Source organism: Penicillium angulare (assembly GCF_028827245.1).
Source record: "Penicillium angulare strain IBT 27051 chromosome Unknown utg000003l_segment0_segment0, whole genome shotgun sequence".
Taxonomy (NCBI): Eukaryota; Fungi; Ascomycota; class Eurotiomycetes; order Eurotiales; family Aspergillaceae; genus Penicillium; species Penicillium angulare.
In genome coordinates, this window is record NW_026623162.1 from 595,538 (window position 1) to 612,686 (window position 17,149).

At 45.5% G+C, this 17,149-nt stretch overlaps 4 protein-coding genes across 4 annotated transcripts; 2 read left to right on the forward strand and 2 right to left on the reverse strand.

The window, feature by feature from the left end:
* Nucleotides 1–5,356: 5,356 nt before the first annotated feature.
* Nucleotides 5,357–6,175, forward strand: N7478_002446 (uncharacterized protein; the record flags this gene model as incomplete). Its single annotated transcript, XM_056918660.1, has 1 exon — nt 5,357–6,175. One exon carries the CDS (start codon nt 5,357–5,359, stop codon nt 6,173–6,175), a length of 819 nt encoding a protein of 272 aa, XP_056781818.1.
* A 3,952-nt stretch (nt 6,176–10,127) lies between these two features.
* On the reverse strand, nt 10,128–11,948 carry N7478_002447 (uncharacterized protein; the record flags this gene model as incomplete). The annotated part of the gene is made up of 4 exons (XM_056918661.1): nt 10,128–10,257; nt 10,404–10,516; nt 10,611–11,738; nt 11,814–11,948. The coding sequence occupies 4 exons, from the start codon at nt 11,946–11,948 to the stop codon at nt 10,128–10,130; spliced, it is 1,506 nt and encodes a 501-aa protein (XP_056781819.1).
* A 945-nt stretch (nt 11,949–12,893) lies between these two features.
* On the forward strand, nt 12,894–13,481 carry N7478_002448 (uncharacterized protein; the record flags this gene model as incomplete). Its single annotated transcript, XM_056918662.1, has 1 exon — nt 12,894–13,481. One exon carries the CDS (start codon nt 12,894–12,896, stop codon nt 13,479–13,481), a length of 588 nt encoding a protein of 195 aa, XP_056781820.1.
* A 203-nt stretch (nt 13,482–13,684) lies between these two features.
* Nucleotides 13,685–14,837, reverse strand: N7478_002449 (uncharacterized protein; the record flags this gene model as incomplete). Its single annotated transcript, XM_056918663.1, is given in 5 exon segments — nt 13,685–13,848; nt 13,901–14,072; nt 14,132–14,472; nt 14,541–14,589; nt 14,604–14,837. The coding sequence occupies 5 exon segments, from the start codon at nt 14,835–14,837 to the stop codon at nt 13,685–13,687; spliced, it is 960 nt and encodes a 319-aa protein (XP_056781821.1).
* Between the last annotated feature and the right edge of the window lie 2,312 nt (nt 14,838–17,149).

A 17,149-nucleotide genomic window follows, 5' to 3' on the forward strand; every position in this document is an offset into this window, starting at 1 on the left:
AGAGATGATATGGGGGTGCGATGAGAAACGAACCTCCCGTTTTTCTTCCTTTTGCCCCATTCTGGCGTGTTATTTGTTGGTCAAAATTATCTAAAAAATTCTTATTACTATTTATTTCTCTTTTTTCTTTTTCTTTTTTCTTAATTGAAATAAATGAAATAAATGCCTGCAACAACGGAGCACTGCACAGTCTTAGTCTCTGTGACCGGGATCCTGCCCTGTCACCCCCTCCCACCAGCATACATTGGCGCGGTTGCGCAGTGACTGCGCAACCAAAATTGCAGGGATCCCCTCCAAACTAACTGCAGTGTGTAAATTCGAATGACGACTCACATCGTTCGTTCGCTACACCGAGTCCTTTTTTTTTTTTATCCCTCTCTAATATGCCGCAGAGGATGATGATCGACCCCATTCTCCAACATCGGGAATAGAACCATATTGGTCGCCTTGACTTGATTTTCGGGGTTGAGTATGGATTCAATCATTTATTTTTATCCTTCGCCTCATTTATGAGGTGGTATTCGTTTGAACATCCCTGTAGATTGTCGCATTTTGCTTCTACGGATTCCATACGGACTGGTACTAGTTATCTCCACCTGGGTCTAGTTGCAGACGGCGTCTATCGCTAGCGGGGGTCGTACAGGAACATGGCGTCGCCCATCGTTGGCGTAGATAAATCCATGGCTCTTGATCGGAACAACACAGTGCATAGATAACCTTGGCATAAATTCAAATCATCCTGTAAGTACAAGCCGATCGACCCATTTCGACCAAAAGCAAAAGTAAAACAGCGGGTCAAAGGGGAGAGGCATGATTGCAAATCTTGAGGTAAGGGCAAAGCAAAAAAGACGAGAACATGCGGATCGACAAGGAATCGATACATCGGACTTTACATCCCCCTTCAATATCTTCCCAGCTCAGCCCATCACATCCCGGCATGGATGTTGGTTTTTGCTGATTGGTGGAAGACCACGGTATTTATTGTTTTGATCGATTATTGTCTGATTTGATTAGCCCGCCACGTTCCACCCTAGTCGACGCCGTGGCCGTTGAAAATGCTAAGATCGGAATGTAACATGCAGGACATGACTCGTAGTGACAAGGATACAAGATGGGCCGGGCGCAGTTCACACAAATTTTTTTCCGGTCAGATCTACGCAGTAGCTCGTTCTCTTCCAAGATTTTATCCCTGCTTCATCTTTTGACAGCACATTGACGCCATTTCACCATGTAGTATTCCGTATGGAGAACCATGGGTAACTTGTCGGGAATATCAACCGCCTCGGACCCTCTCCCAACACAGCAACCAGTCTAACATCGCTTGGAATGCTTTCGTAATCCAGTTTTTGGAATTCCATTTGTGTTTACTTGGTTCGCTCTTCTAATCCACTCGGAGTTGCCGGGCGGGTATCCCCTACACGTGATTTTTACTCACTGCGGCTACGCGACTAACGCCATTTAAGAGTCCGATGATTGGACCTAGTGGGGATCTTGTTCTGGAGACAAAGAAACCGGGCGGGGGTCGCAGGACAGGTTAGCATCCCCCGGGGCCATGTTGATCTTGATCTGCACGGAACCGGGAGCTCTAGCCCGCTCATCAAGGCGTTACGGGGCCTGCAGGATGAGGGATAAAAAAGGGGTGTGTCGTCTGTATTGCCAACTAAAGAGAGGAAATGCGCTCTCCTCCTTCGCAGGAGACAGGGAATAGACAGGGATCTTTGGCGGTTAGGTTGCAAGATTCAAAATGAAAAATGGGGCAGCATTGCCACTATTGAATTGGGAGGCTTGCGCGGGCTTCAGGATTGTCGTGCTTTGTCTCCATACGGAGTACGTGGTAGCTTTGTTGAGATTGCGCAGTTACATGTGTATCTGCTTGTAGGGTCTCCATTTACCTACAAGGGGGTAGTTAGTATGTATCCATTATTTTGCTCGTCTTGACCACCAGTTTGTTACGTATGGTCAATCCACCCCGGGGCCAAAACCAGCCCCCCTCGACTAGGTATCCGCCTCAGATAGCACTGTAATTTATTATTCTAACTATTATTCTTCCGCGAGGGTTGTTTCGTATTCGGGTAATTTTGGGGTTGTTTTTCAAGCCTGACGATTTTTAAAATCCGAAGAAATTCTTAGTAGTTAGCCGTTGCAGATGATGATCTACTACCCTTGATCAAGCCTTAATGAAGACCGAAGAATACCCTTCTCTGTCGAATGAAAAGAAAAAGAGAGAGAAAAAACCATTCGCATGCAACTCGGGTATTAACACTGAACAAAGAAGGACCTGACATCACTCATGCGGCAGATTCCATGCTGGAACATCTCGAGGTTCTTTTGCTCAGATGATTCGAGGGGTAAAGTGGAGCTTCTGCTGGAGTTACTGGAGTCTCGACTCTCCATCTTTCAAGGGTATGAGTGGGGAGTAGAGTTGGAGTGGTGCAACTCGGCTGGATCGCCTGCACATCCACACGAGCCGAGCGGGATACCTCGCACTTAGCTGTAATTATAAGTGGGAATTCCCTGGACTGTGCCCCCGGGTGCTGCCGATGGCAGATGGGGGCCATCGCCAATACGCATCACGCCCTTTTTCTCTCTCTCGTTTCCTCCCCACGCGCAAATTATATTGCTGGAGTGGTCTCAATACCTTCAACCATGGTTCGCTTGGTCTCGGGGATTTGAAATATTCAGGGCTGGTTCAAGTTGATCCATTGCAACTCTGTATACTTGATTCATGCTAATCACACTAGGTTGGACGGGGATTGGAAATACGTTCTGCCTGGAATATTGCCTCCCCCTCAACTTGTCCAGGGTTTGTTTCGATTAATGATGATCAGTCTGAATGAGAGATACTCCGAACCTTGGAAAATAAAAATAAAAAATAAATCAGTATCAGTATCAGTATCAGACCCGCTACAAAAAAGACGCAGTGGTAAATTACAGTTCCAAAACGGTCGCGAAAGATGCAAATGCGTTGGCAGACGCAACATCCCCACCCTCTGCATCTGAGGCCTAAATTGAGCCCGCATTAGCCCGCATTAGCTCCTTCTGTTCATTCGCCAGAGCCACCCGGTGCCACGGCGAGCGTCGCAACAGGTGACTCTTGGTGGTCCAATAGACGCGGTGCGTTTCTGTTGGGTTTTTCTCTTGACTTCTTTAGTTTCCATCCCACTCTAGTATCAACGTGCGAGTCATGTCGCGCAACTAAAAAAAATAACTCGTTATAAAAATCATCAAACAGGCAATGGTAGAAAAGTAAAAAAAGAGGGTCTTTCAACGTCCCTAGGTCAGAGCGTCTTATCCACCATACTTGCCCTCTAACAGTATGTAGCCAGCTAATGCTGCTCACATGAAGGATAAAAAAATGATTAAAAGTGGGTTAGGCATTGAAACATCACATCACATCACCGAAATAGAACACGCGAGCATATTGATGGTGATCGAGTATTGATTCTGCATGAGAATGACATTTTTTCCTGTTCAGAGCAATGTTGCTTGCTGTTTAGGATTGGCTTGCATGGCTCCCTGCCCAATCTGTTCCCTGCATTATGTTCAGTGTTTGGCGGTTGGCCTATCATTTCTGGTTCTGCGCAGGGCGTATTGACGCTCGCACTTCGTTCCCTTTTTGACGCACACCATACCCCCCAGCGTCTGAGCATTGGCACGGGTAATTTATCCTGCAATGATCTACTTGAATGATATCTCAACGGTTTAGTCGAAGGTATCAAATCGAGCTATTTGTGTAAATGTACAATACATTATAGATGTATCGCTTGTCTCTCTAAATCGTTGCCGCTGCAATACGGAACACATCTCGTATACTAGTTACACTAACTACACGCAGGCGCGTCTCCACAATTTGTCATTTCTTTCAGGTCCGTAGCTTGGCGATGCGTAGCAGAGACTAATGCTAGACGTGTACTCTGTACTCATTTTCCCTCTGTTTTTTATTTTATTTTATATTTTTTTTGGCGGTTTGCATTGTGGATTCCCCCCGCGTACTGTGCATTCTCCATTTACGTATCCTGGTTGAAACAAAAGTTACAAAAAATAAACGGCGCATGTTGCAATTTATTTTATTTTATTATTTTTTATGTGAAAAGAGACAGGATGAGAATAAGAGATTGTCTTGCCAGTCGAAATAGTATCATCAAGAAATAGGATAAGAAATAAAAATCTCCAAAACTAAATCCGCCAACGAAGAAAAGTGCCGCGTCTCGAGACAAAGAAACATCCTATATCCAAAAACTTTAGTCTACAGTATCAGGGTGTTAATTCAAATCAAGTGGATTGGAATGGAAATCAAATGGATAATAATAAAAAAAGTGGCCGATCATCCAAGAACCAAAATTACCCGATCCATAGAAAACAAAAAAAGCTCCTTTTCTTAAGGCGGAGAACCCGAGTGTGGCCGTAGATCGCCACCAGTTGGGAATTTGAGATATCAATTTCGACAGTGGCGACATGAAATCCGACAAGACAGACTACTGTAGGAATGCGCAGAACCTAGTAAGTCTCGCGGAGTTAAACAGCGGAGTCGGAGGCACCCTGTCTGGTTCACCGGTTCAAGTACCCTCTTTGGTCTTCTGGGGGTGGAACCGATGGTCGAGTCGTCCCCCTGTTAGCCCCAAGAGGAGCCTTGTCGTGTATCCGCGGTACAACTATACAGGGGGCCAAAGGAGCGACGACCAGCCCGACCCGCGTATTTGGTACCCTGCACCCAACAGCGCAATTAGCCTGGGACTTTTATTTTTCGGATTTTGATTTTGATTTTGATTTGTTTTATATTTATAAATTCGTAAATTCATTATTATTATAATTATTATAATTATTATTTTTTGTGGATTTTCTATTTTCTATTTTCTATCTATTTTTTTCTTTTAAGCCCGTGTGCTCCAGGTGATCTGCCACGACTAGAATTCTTTCGATCTATAAACCTTGACTTTCTTCTGGTCCTGAAGGTTTTTATTTTATTTTATTTTAGTTAGGATTTGAGATCTTATACTTCAATCCTCCACTTGCTCGAATTTTTTTCACTCTAACCAACTCTTTTCTTCTCACCCTTCTTACTTCGACCGACCTCCCTCGCCTTACTTAAGAGCTTATCCATTGGGGAAAGAAATAACGCCTAACATCTTTGATATTGAATTCTTGAATTGTCCTGATATACCTTTCTGGTGGTACGATTCAAGAGTAACAACTACCTCGGACATTTTGTGGATTACCCTTTGCGACAATCAAACAAGATCTATAAGAAACACAACCTACACCTATTGTCGCAAAGTGTTGATTGTACAAAATCCAAACAATCTACAAGGGCGCACTCAGCGAGATCAACTCAGAGCAACCAAAAAGAAAAGCAAAAATGGCCCAAACAGAGAGCTACGCGCATCCGCCAGCAAAAAGGCAAAGCCAGATGAAGATCGATGCATTGCTCAACCCCTCAAGTGATGAGATGGAGTACACCTCCACAGACTCCCCATACTCACAGCACGCGACATTACCACCTTCGTTACACAGCTCCGGCTACACACCTTCACCAGGCTACCCCCCAAGCCCGAACCAGTACTGGTACGGTAGATACCACGGCTACCACGACACAAGCCCTGGTGCCGCGTCAACAGCTACAACACACGTCAGCAGCAATTCAAGCAGCAGCATGAACCCGCAACAGCACCACATGTTCCTGTCGTACAGACCTGGCCCTGGCTCAGCGCACTCTTCACCAGACCCGTACCACCCACGCGAGCGCTACGACTCCGTCTCCAGTAGCTCCAGCAACAACGGTACTGATCGTCGTCGGCCTCCTCGCCCAAAGTACGAAGAAGAGGAGATGTACTTCATCTGGTACCACCGTGTTGATCTCTGTCAGGAGTGGAAGGAGGTGCGCGAGAGCTTTAATCGCCAGTTTCCTTCTAGGCAGCGTCGTGGGTTCCAGGGTATTCAGTGCAAGTTCTATCGCTTTATTAAGGAGAAGAGCTGTCCTACGCTACGGGAGCAGAGGAGGATGCGCGATGGGGAGTTTCTGCGTGATGGTGCTGCTTTGGGTGGTGAGGGTGGTGCGCCTCGCTTTGGAGTCATGGAGTGGTCCAATGTTTGGTATCCTTGGATGAGGGAGGATCGGGAGACTGTGCTGCGCCAACAGCAGGAGCATCAGCAGCGGATGGCTGCTGGTGGTGTGTGATCTGGGAGGGGTTCATTTCGTTTTGATTCTATTTAAATACGGTGGTCTTTTTCTTTTTTAGCTTTCTTATCATGATTTGGAGAGGTCTTTGTCTTTACGTTTCAACATATACCTCATTGGCGCTGTTTTTTTACTTGGCATTGGAGGCTTTTTGTCATTTTGTTATGGATCTAACTTCGTTATTGGATCTTCTTGGGAGGCTATACTGTCTTTCGCTATTATCTATGATCCACTAGGGTCTCACGGCATGATTGCCCTTCTACCTCATGTCTTTTTATTACAACTATCATTGGAACCACTTAAAATCCAAAACTATGAATATTCAATACAAAAGTGCTCGTCATCTTGACCCAAATCTTCGTTAAGCCTTGTAAGAAAAAGCCCCTATTCTTAGCAAAGGCCAAAATTCCCGACTTGCTCGAGTCAACTCCATTATACTAACTACTTACGCCATGCGTAGGAGTAGCCTTGTCAATCATAAACTTAATCAATGCACAAATTCCCCAATAGGTCACGGACACTAATCGCTCACACTTTGGTGCAAGTACAGCCAGCCTTACGTCAAGGTTAGCAAGAAAAAGCGCAAATCACTACATGTATGTATCCAGTACGGAGTAAGTGGACCGGGTTCGGCAGCCCTGCACAGCGCAAATTCCCACCCCATGATGCAATATAGAACATCATGATCATGTTCTATTCTATTAACAGATTATCTGTGGATAAAGACCCTATCCATAAAGGCATCTATGCCGACAGACAAGACAAAAAATGGAGTCACTAAGGAACCGAAGTCTAGCTCGGTGTTGATCACGATGATCGCCCCTGACCTACTGTACTCACTCCACGCAAAATGCAGATCCCGCCCACGAAACCGAGAGCCGATCAATCCACCGATGCAATAACCCATAGTGTATTGTCTTATTCGTTCATACGTACGTGATCAACGCATTTATTTATTCCTTCTGTTCGGGCAAAAACGTCTCGTCAAATGACAGGTCGCGGCATTACTCGGGGGTCCGAGATAAATGGATCCAAGGCTGTGCTAATGCTATCCAGGAACTAAAGTCTATTTTAGATTGTTCTGTGAAGGATTCATTAAATGTCGGGGGTGTCGGGGTGCGTTGGCCCCCAATTGTGATTTTCATGGAGCCTAATCCTGCGAATCGTCGAAGTACTTACTTTGTGTGGAATAAGGTGGCTTTTTCAATTAGCTTCTACTCGGATAGAACTCCTATGTATCCTCTTGGCCTCAGGCTTGGCTGCCCGCTGCCCCCGGGGCCGAAGACCCGACGACGGAGCTAGCTGGGGCTAGCATCACGATTTTGGTGGAGATGAGAAGATGAAAATTTCAAGAGCGAACTCGGATCATCATGATGGTAAATTAGGATGGAGTGCTGGAAATTGCTAATTTGACTCATTGACACTAGAGCTACTTCGTATATTCGAGCTCGATTTCTTCATTACCTAGTTCGGCGATGACTACATATGCACGGAGTGAAGGAATCGGTACTGAAACCTACTAGAGTCATCTGAACAATTAATAGTTTGAAAACCCGGTATTCGAGCATATGAAAAAGTAGAGCTGGTGCGTGAGGAAATGAATCGGAAACATTTAGGATGGAGCTAGTTCATTACGTAGTGCGAGAGAACCCCCTGAAGAAACGGTGTGGTAAGAAACTGAAGGAAGATGACTTCTTCCCCGTAGATCACGGCACAAAACTTGGAAAAGGATTTCGGCTAAAACCTTCTAGTCATTCTATTGTCGTTCTTGCCACGAGGCATATAGAGTTTCATGCAACGGGACGTCTGATGGACATGACACTCGTGTCTGGGGAATGTCATGGTTACGTTCACGGCTTAACATACACAGTTGTATACATTATGGTCGGCCTAAAGAATCTAAAATAAAAATAAAATAAAATAAAATAAAACAAAAAACGCTGTTTTTTTTATTTAGTCTCTCCCGCCTTATGTACATACTAGATAACCAAACTAAAATTAAAATCACACGCTACATACCTACCTACACGTGTACAGTCCCACCCATGCATTGTGTACAGTGTACGCGACAAGGCCCCTTCACCAAGCACCAACACCAGGATTCTCGGTACCGCATGATCAAGCCCCATCAATGCTACCAAAGTCCACATATGGCCCCAACTTGAATGCGACAGTATTCCACCACAACAGCAAAGACCCCATGATCGCCTCGGGGGTTGCGGCTCAGGATCACCGCGAGTCAAGATGCCGACAGAGCTAAACAACCATGGAAGCTAAATGCGAGACTAGGAGTAAACAGGAATAGCGGCGGCGAGCGAAGGAATCCCATTCCTTCTCCATGCTTCTTGCCAAGGATCGTCGCAACTGCGAGCGAGTCAGTCGGGTACTCCATAGAGATGTACAGATGTAGGATGGAGGTGGAGTTGGGGGCCGTTTTTGCCCTGTTTATCACTTTAGGGCGTTGCTCGTGCGGTGGGGAATTGATTACGAATCTACTTTTTGGGATGATTGATGGGTCTGTAGTTTCTAAAGGATTTGAGCGTTGGTGTTGCGTGGGATTTCTTTTCAACGGTAATTTTGGTCTTATTTTTCAGATTTTTATTTAGTGTTTTTTATTACTAATTTTATTTTTATTTTTCGTTTTCGGTGCGGAATTTGGACTTGGAGTTTTCTCGGGGCTTTTGGAGGCGCCGAGGGATTCGACTGATTTTGCTGTTTTGGGTTATTGTTAGGTTGCATATGATTGGATGAAGTTCGTCTGCCCCGCTGCAGGTATCAATTGATGTATAGTATGTACAGTATTACTGTACTCCGTATGTGGTATCTTTATCTCTAGATTGATCGCTTGTTTCTTGTGTTGGCCCCCAATATCTAATCTTGGATTGTGGAATATGCGCCGAATACGAGATACGGCCCAGACTATATGTGAATCTAGAATCCAGAATCCAAAATAGCTTGTGACTACCTACATACTCATGTCTGGAACATTATGGGTTGGAAAATACAATCTATTTGTAGGTATTCGTTGCTACAATCCCGAATTGCGTATAGAAGTACTTAGTACATGGTACATGGCACAGATACAAATACAAATACAGATACGAGCGTCAACTCTGGAACTAGAGCTCGCAGTGGCTGAATGTGGATTGTGGAACATATATCCACATGGTCCAAGCGTGGTGGACAATACCCATTCAATCTCGCAAGCCCGGAGTCCAACAAAAGTACCAATTGGGTATTTACTGGGCTGAACACCGACCACGATTGTCTTAGACCAAGCCAATTTCCCACAAATCCTCACGTTGTCAGTGGTCATCAGCACTAGTCTCAAATGTAGAAAGAGGGGCCGCGATCTATCCGCTGATTCGTGCGGAGTACTGCCTGTGTTCCCGTCGTCCATCGCCTCGGGTAAACTAGTCACGATCGCGATGAACTCCTCATGCTCGTCCTGGGCTGGACCCGGGTATTTGACGTTCATTGCATGGCGTGACTGTACTCGTAGAGATATAGTATATTGTATTTTCTTCGGGATTTGCCGTCTTTGGACCGTGTATTGTCTCGTTCGGGAGCCTTGTGCGAACGACTGATTGGGATGGTGCATGAGGAAGTACTTCGTGTACGGAGTTTTGATCTTGCTATTTCCAGTTGGCATCTTTACGTTTGTGGCGTTTGGATCACTTTGATGCTTTTAGCAGAGTACGGGGGATCTAATGGAAGTACTTCGAGTAACTTGATTAACATGTTAAGGTTGGATGTGGTTTTCCGAATGCTCAAATGGCCTGTGCTCAGAGCTGGGTTGGCATTCTTGAGACTGCATCCGATTGATCCCTTAGCTAGTTCTTGACTACACCTCCTAAGCTACCCTTTGTAGTTGGTCGAAAAGAAAGAAAGAAAAATCACCCCCGAAAAATGATTGCGACTTCGTCTCAGACTAGCAAATCCCCTCCCCCTTTCATCTTCTTCCACTGGCCACGTCACTAGTGTTCTTCGAGGACTCGAGTTCCTTCGTGAGGATATTCTTCATATTGATGAGTTCCGGTGGTCGGTCTTCACTCCAGAGATCTGACAGTGTTTTGAAGCCACTAGGTGGTGTTCACAAGAGCCTCTCCCATGCCAGAGCCCGGAAAGGTGTTGGCGTGGAATGAAGAAGCAACAGCACAACTACTCGTAGATAAAAATGAGCATTGAACGAAGTCTTATCGAAAAAATCAAAACGATATAAACTCACGGGTCGGGTAAGAATTCAGGGTTGGAAGACTCCCAGGCCCGGTCGTCACTGAAAAAGCGATGCAGTTCGTCGCCTTGAGTCAAGCTGGTGAGAAAGAAATAGGCACGACCATTCTATAATGGATCCAGTCAAAAGAATCAGCATGTTTAGATCATGGTAAAAAGAAAAGGAAAGAGATTCAAGAAGGCCTGCCTTGTGAGAATCAACCGAGTATGTGAAGTGATCAAGATCATAGTTCGTGAAGAGTTCGTGCATATCTGCGAACTTTGTCTGGTCAGGTACTTCAATGCTCACAACACGAGATTTTCCCTCGTCGACCATCGTCTTCACGGCCTCTTTGAGCTCGGAAGTTTCACCAAGTTCCACGGTTATGACCTGGTCGCAAATGAGGATTCCATCCTTGTAGATGTCGGCATACATCTGGCAGGTATCTTCGTCAATGAAATCGACGCTCATCTCATGCTCTCCTGATTTGGTCATGGTATCAATAGAACCCCCATAAACAAGGCACATGACGTCGTTGAATTCGACCCAGTCGGGGAGATTTTTGAAAATGACGCGACGACGCGAGAGAGTGGGCTTGCCAGTCTGCGCCATTTTGGCGAGTTGCATTTCACGAAATTGCTTCATGAAAACCTCTGGTGGTTGCACGCCACGGCTGAAGTGAGCACTTGAGGTAAAGGTTTTAGCTTCGGGGTTTGTTCCAGTGCTTCCTGGAGAGAAGGAACGTGGCTTGTCAGTATTCGTAGAGGCATGACTACTAATAGAGGCGTAGGCCTGGGAGTCAAACAAACCCGCTCTGTCGTGCTGTTCAAAATGAATGTTGTCAGCTTTCCATTGATATAATGAAGGAAGCATATGATTTCTCATAGCTTTGATAAATGACTTCACAAAACTATGGGCTGTGGTCTCTCTCCCATCTTCCAGGAAGATTATACGAACATTTTTATCAGTTTCTTCCTGGTTCCCAGTCATCTCCGAAGAATCCATGTTGTTGCTTGAACGTCCTTGAGTAGACACCTCACGTTTGATGCTGTATGGCGCGTGGGTACTTTCTGCCAAGGAGAATTTGTCGTTGGCCATGTTGTTCTTCTGTTCACGGGCAGCTCCGTTTGATTCGGGTGCCTTTGTCGGTTTGTAGTGATTGCCAGGTCGAGAAACGTGAGGGGGGTTTCCGACTCGAGAAACTTCAGAATTCGACTCTTCGGGTTCAGGAGAAGGAAGATCGTCAAGAGCAATGACGCTTGTCATCATAGTACGATCATTTTGGCGGGATTGTTTGCTGCCTTCGTTTCTTTCATTGCCATCGAGGGCTTGATTGCCCATCACGCCCTGCTGATGTTTTCTCGGTCAGTATTCTCGCGTCAAATAGCCACCATCTGAGCGCTGATATGGCCTGGATATACTGACAGTCTGAACATTTGCTCGTCTCTTTATTATAGTCTCAATGCACGCCGCAAAAATCTTATGATGTCGGCGAACCTCCTCGACGCGCGCTTTCGAGATGGGCATTAGACCTGTCACGGGGCCAAGGATTTGCGCCATGGTGAAGAACTGGGGCCTAAGCGAAGGTAGACACAAAAGAAATGTGAATTTATCAATGGGGGTGGTGTGTTGTGGAAGGGTGAGGGGGGTTGGAGAGGAAGTAAAAGAAGAGAAGAAAAGAAAGTAAACAGACCGCGACTCGCTGCATTGGGTCGCTGCCTGGCAAGATGAAAAACCATCACAGCAACAACAACACGGTTGAATGAGTCTGGCTTAATTAAGCAATATTATTTGAATACCAATACTGCCTACATGTTGACTTTGGATGTTGTTATTGCCGGAATATGATGCTTTGCTATGAAGTACTGAGGTCTTTTTACTTGGAGGGTTGACTGCTGCTTCTCGATATGGGCGTTCTCATTGGAATTGACTCAACATTGGCATTCTCATGCTATACTGGTACTAGTATATAGATATTTAGTTTCAAATAGCTGATACTATAGTTTCTGGGCGCTATGCGCGAAAGTACCCCGCTGACTCAAATTATTCGCAATAATCTTCAGGAGGTCAATAAATCGATCTGCGGACATTATTCTAGCTCTTATGGTAGATTGAGTAAATAGGCTGACATTCAAAGGAGATTATGTTATATCCATGCTCATACTGATCAACATGTCGGGATGCTTCTCGGTGTTATCTACAGTGATTCAAGTTACCCCTCAGCGGGGATATCATGGCAATTCCAAGCCGTTGATATAAGCCCGCCATCTTCCCAGCTATATAGAGATCTATACGCTTTGTAGGTTTATTTTAATTCCCACGTTGACTTGCCTCTTCCGAGCTACATACTTATTGTTGTTCAAAAAAGTCTAGAACATGGTTACTTAAGGTTCCCCGCATGGCGATCCAACCCCGCAGTGTCATGTCGTCACCTCGATAGCGAATTTCCCTTCAACATTCACCGAACAACTACCCCGATAATCTCAAGCCGACGCTTAAATAACCATGTCAGAATTCACCATCGTCAATTCAAATGATCCAATTCCAGGCGAGGGCTCTCTACCCCAAGAATTCGTACTGAAAGCACACCCCGCCACAGACGTCTGGGCCAAGCCCCCAAACACATTCTCCTTCAATGCGCCAATCATCTACCAAATCGTTCCGCTGCAGTCCTTCAAGCGAGCCCGTGTCGCGTTCAATGCCCAATGGACACAGCAATATGACCAGGGCGGACTAATCATCGTCCTGAACAACGCCGACGGATCTCAGAAGTGGGTGAAGACAGGTATCGAAATGACTCATGGCAAGCCGCATCTTAGCACTGTTGCGAAGGATCACTGGGCTGATTGGAGCTTGCTTTCTGTGCCGTCGGGTGGTCAGGCTGCGACGGTGGAGTTGGTTCGCGAGCCAGATGGCAGTTTGTGGGTGTATTTGGTTGAGGGGGTGCAAAAGTCGCCTATTCGGGAGGTTACTTGGATCTTTTCGGAGGAGAACGTGCAGGAAACTTGGGTTGGTGTTTATGCCGCGCGGCCATCGAAGGAGGGTGGGGAGTTGGAAGTTAACTTTGGACATCTGGTTATTGACCTGGAGTAAGATGATAATGTATAGAGCCATTTGAGAGACGTAATTAACTATGATAACTATATTCTTTTGTATAGGCGGTGGTTAAATAGTTTGAGGTATGCACGGAGGACTCCTATAGCCTTTGGTACTTTTGTGTATGAAAATGCAATCAATTTCTTTTCCACTGGCAAGATCCAGTCGGAGGCCAAGATAACATGGCTCCTAAGAATTTACTATTTAGCGCTCAAGTTGCCCAACATACCAAGGGCGTCCTCTGCACTCAAGCGACTAGACGGTAGAAAACGCATCAATCCTTCCATCATAGGAAGCAGAGGTTCAATTATTGGATCAGGCTCCAACTCAGCAAACTTTCGCTGGACCTTCGAAATTTCGTCGTCTATGAGAGTAATCAGCAACATACTCATTTTTGTATGGCCCAGACTGCTTACCTTCTATGATCGGATCATGACCAGATTTCAACTTGAAACCCATCAACATCAATCTCCACTTGGACTCCCACTCAGCCGGCAACTTTTCCACAAGATTAATCAATTGGCAAACCAGAAACACGTCTTCTCCAAGATACCAGAATGGCCATATCGTAAACAGGAAAGCATAAATCTAAAATTCACGGCATCATCAGTATCCTCTTTACCCGTCTGGAAGCTATATTGACATACCATGTAGCCTATACGACAAAGGTCTACTCGGTCATCAAATGTGTCTGTGAAAATCGTCTCTGGTACACTCAATAGGCCCGGCTGAGCCAACTTTTCGGGTTCCTGTCCATGGAAGAAAATCTCTTCAAAATCAAAGATCCTTATATCTTCTTCATCATCTTCTATCCACTCAGTCCACTCTGCCGCTTTGACCAACTCCTTGGGTAATTCATCTCCCAAAGGTGTGCCATCAAGTCGGGCAAGCGGTTCAACTTCTGGGCATCCGATAACACTAAATAGCTCATCCTCCGTTTTATGCCATAAATTTGAGCAAGTAAATGCAATGTTCCGGCAACTGATGTCTAACAATAGAGTTGATATAATTTAAATAAGGCGCGAATAATCGTATATGCAGGGGAAATGCCGTCACCTCCGTGGCAAACGCCAACACTATGGATAGACTTGACAGCTTGCAAAAGCTGTGTAGACATACGAAATACAACATCTGGTTCAAGATTGTCAGGGCCTTCGTTGTAATCTGAGAGAACCTGGTCAACCGTAGGACCAAGTAGTTCAAATACAAGACACTGGTGAGCCCCATTCGGGCCTTGATGAGTAAAATGATCAAGAGCTGAACAACAAAATTGGAAGATAGCTCTTCGCGGGGTCTATTCTTAAGATATTCCAGCATTTGCAGTTCTTTCGATTCTGATGATTCTACTGTCATAATCTTTAATGAGACTCATTGTCCTCGACTGACAGAGATTTAGCTCGGGATGATAATGGCTAAGGCTACCCAGAGGTGAGCTGACTCTCGGTTCTTTGCAAGCCATACTGTGGAAAATCCGCCCCATCCGAGCTTGTGATGGACCTCGTATCGATTATTTTCAAATGTATCGCCAAGTTTTACTGGGTGATATCCCCCGAGTCTATATCTTGATAGTGATTCCTGTGAATAAAGGAGGTCACTTGGATAGAAGAGAGATAGATCCATCTCGCAATTTCAATCTGGGGGGCAGGTAGTTTGGACGATAGCCACGTCACATAATGCTTATTTGATGCCTGTATCGACTTAAGACCACCCACTAGTAGCAGCCAGTATGCACCTGGGCAGATTTTGACTTTCTTCGAAGCCTGTAGGTAACTATATAATAGTGCTCTTGGGAGCCTTGGAATGTTGGCGACGAGACATCTCAAAAGCTGCCAACCAGGTGGAGTGACTAAATGGATATGTAGTATGCAGCGCGAGACATACCGCTTCCACGACTTACCACTGGCAGTGGCTTGGATGCTCACCCACATTCATATCTATGTTGTAAGGAGAGATCCTTCGAGAGATCAATCTATGATTGCAGACTAATGTACATTTCTTTTGACTTTTCCCTCCTCTTCTGCAAACTCAAAAAGTGAGGCTCTAGCCATTATGCTAGCCTTAATGTATGGCTCAATAGTTCCAATGTGGTGAGTGCCCCACTTTGACGTGGCAACAGCCACTCATTGGTCCCTTTCCTTACTTACTTGAAAACTGCCTTCTGAAATCCCCGTCGAACCCGGGAAAGACCTTGTTCCTATTTTATTTTATTTTATTTTATTTAATATACTATACATACATTTTTCATTTTTACTCAATCAAGGGGGTGAACACTGTGGAATGAATCTACATGTGCACTTTGTAGCCCTGGTTGTATTAGAAAGCCCCATGATAATACGGAGATGCTCACTGTCACCCAGAGATCGGATAGATACATCGGGAATGATACGTATTCTCAAATGAAACATTACATATGTACACTTACTGTGGCTTTTATACTGGATAGCCATTGCGGCGTCAGATGATACATTGGAAGAGGTATCATGTGTCCATTAGCCACGTGTTTGGGCACGGCAGTCACACTGCAGGGGCGTATAACAGCGAAACTCTATAGACATGAATGACGCACGATTATCTGGCAACTATATCTCATATATGATAATACTATTATGTTCATCAGGTACTGCGTATGCATAGTTGAGTCAGACTACCTGGGTTCAAGCATTCAAGCATTCAAATGTTGCTGTTAAGAGTCATCCCAACTCAGCCCCACCAAGTAAGTGCCACCACCTGCGACAACCAGGGATTGCTCAGCCAGCTCAGCCAGGCGGTTCCTTCCGACCAAATATCTTATCGATCAATCATATCTGATCATGCCAATGGCCGAGAAGCCAATTTCCTGGTCCTGGTCATTTGTTACTCTGACACATCCCGATTATCCATTCAGAGATGAACTTTCCCCCGCTTTGACGGTGCCTGACATCTTGCCACGACTCCACTTTCATTTTTTTCTTTCCCCCGCTGTAAGAGCCGGTTTTGCGTTTCTCCCTTCGCCATATCATCGCTTGCTTTGAAATCGGCTGAACGGGATGAACCGCACTGCAATTTCTCTTACTTGATCTATCTGCATAATCGGATCGCCGACTTGTCTCGAAGCGTTTAGGTGCATAAGCTGCCGGAATGCTGAGGCACTCTGAACTCGGACCGCGCCTCTCATCATCCTCACCTGAATCAACACCCCATCGACGTGCATAAGTGCGACCGACGATCGGGACTGGTTTTCAATCACAAATCACACACCGTGTTACCTGTGCAAAGCGTCGTTTGCTACTGACCTCTTGCCCCTTACAGTTGGCTGCCCCTCTTTTGCTAGCAGGGGAAAAAAATAAAGAAAAAAGAGGAACAGCACACGGATCTATCCTTCGCTCAATCCTGATTTTTCCGTTGCCTGATCCTTTTACCCCCCCCACCCCCCCCCCAAAGTGGGTTTAGGTGTGTAGCCTTCCATGGGGGGAGTTTATAATCGACTGCCGCGCTTGCCTGCCAATTCCTCTGCACTGGAGTCGCTGCGCCCCATATTTGATCTGATTTGATGACAATTTTCCTACCTTCTCCCTTTCTTCTCTATTTCTATTGCATATTCAGCCCCTGATCGACCCGCCGATTTGTCGGTGTCTCGTGTTTACTTTTTCCCTACAGTCTACGGTAAACCTGACTGGCTCAGCTTG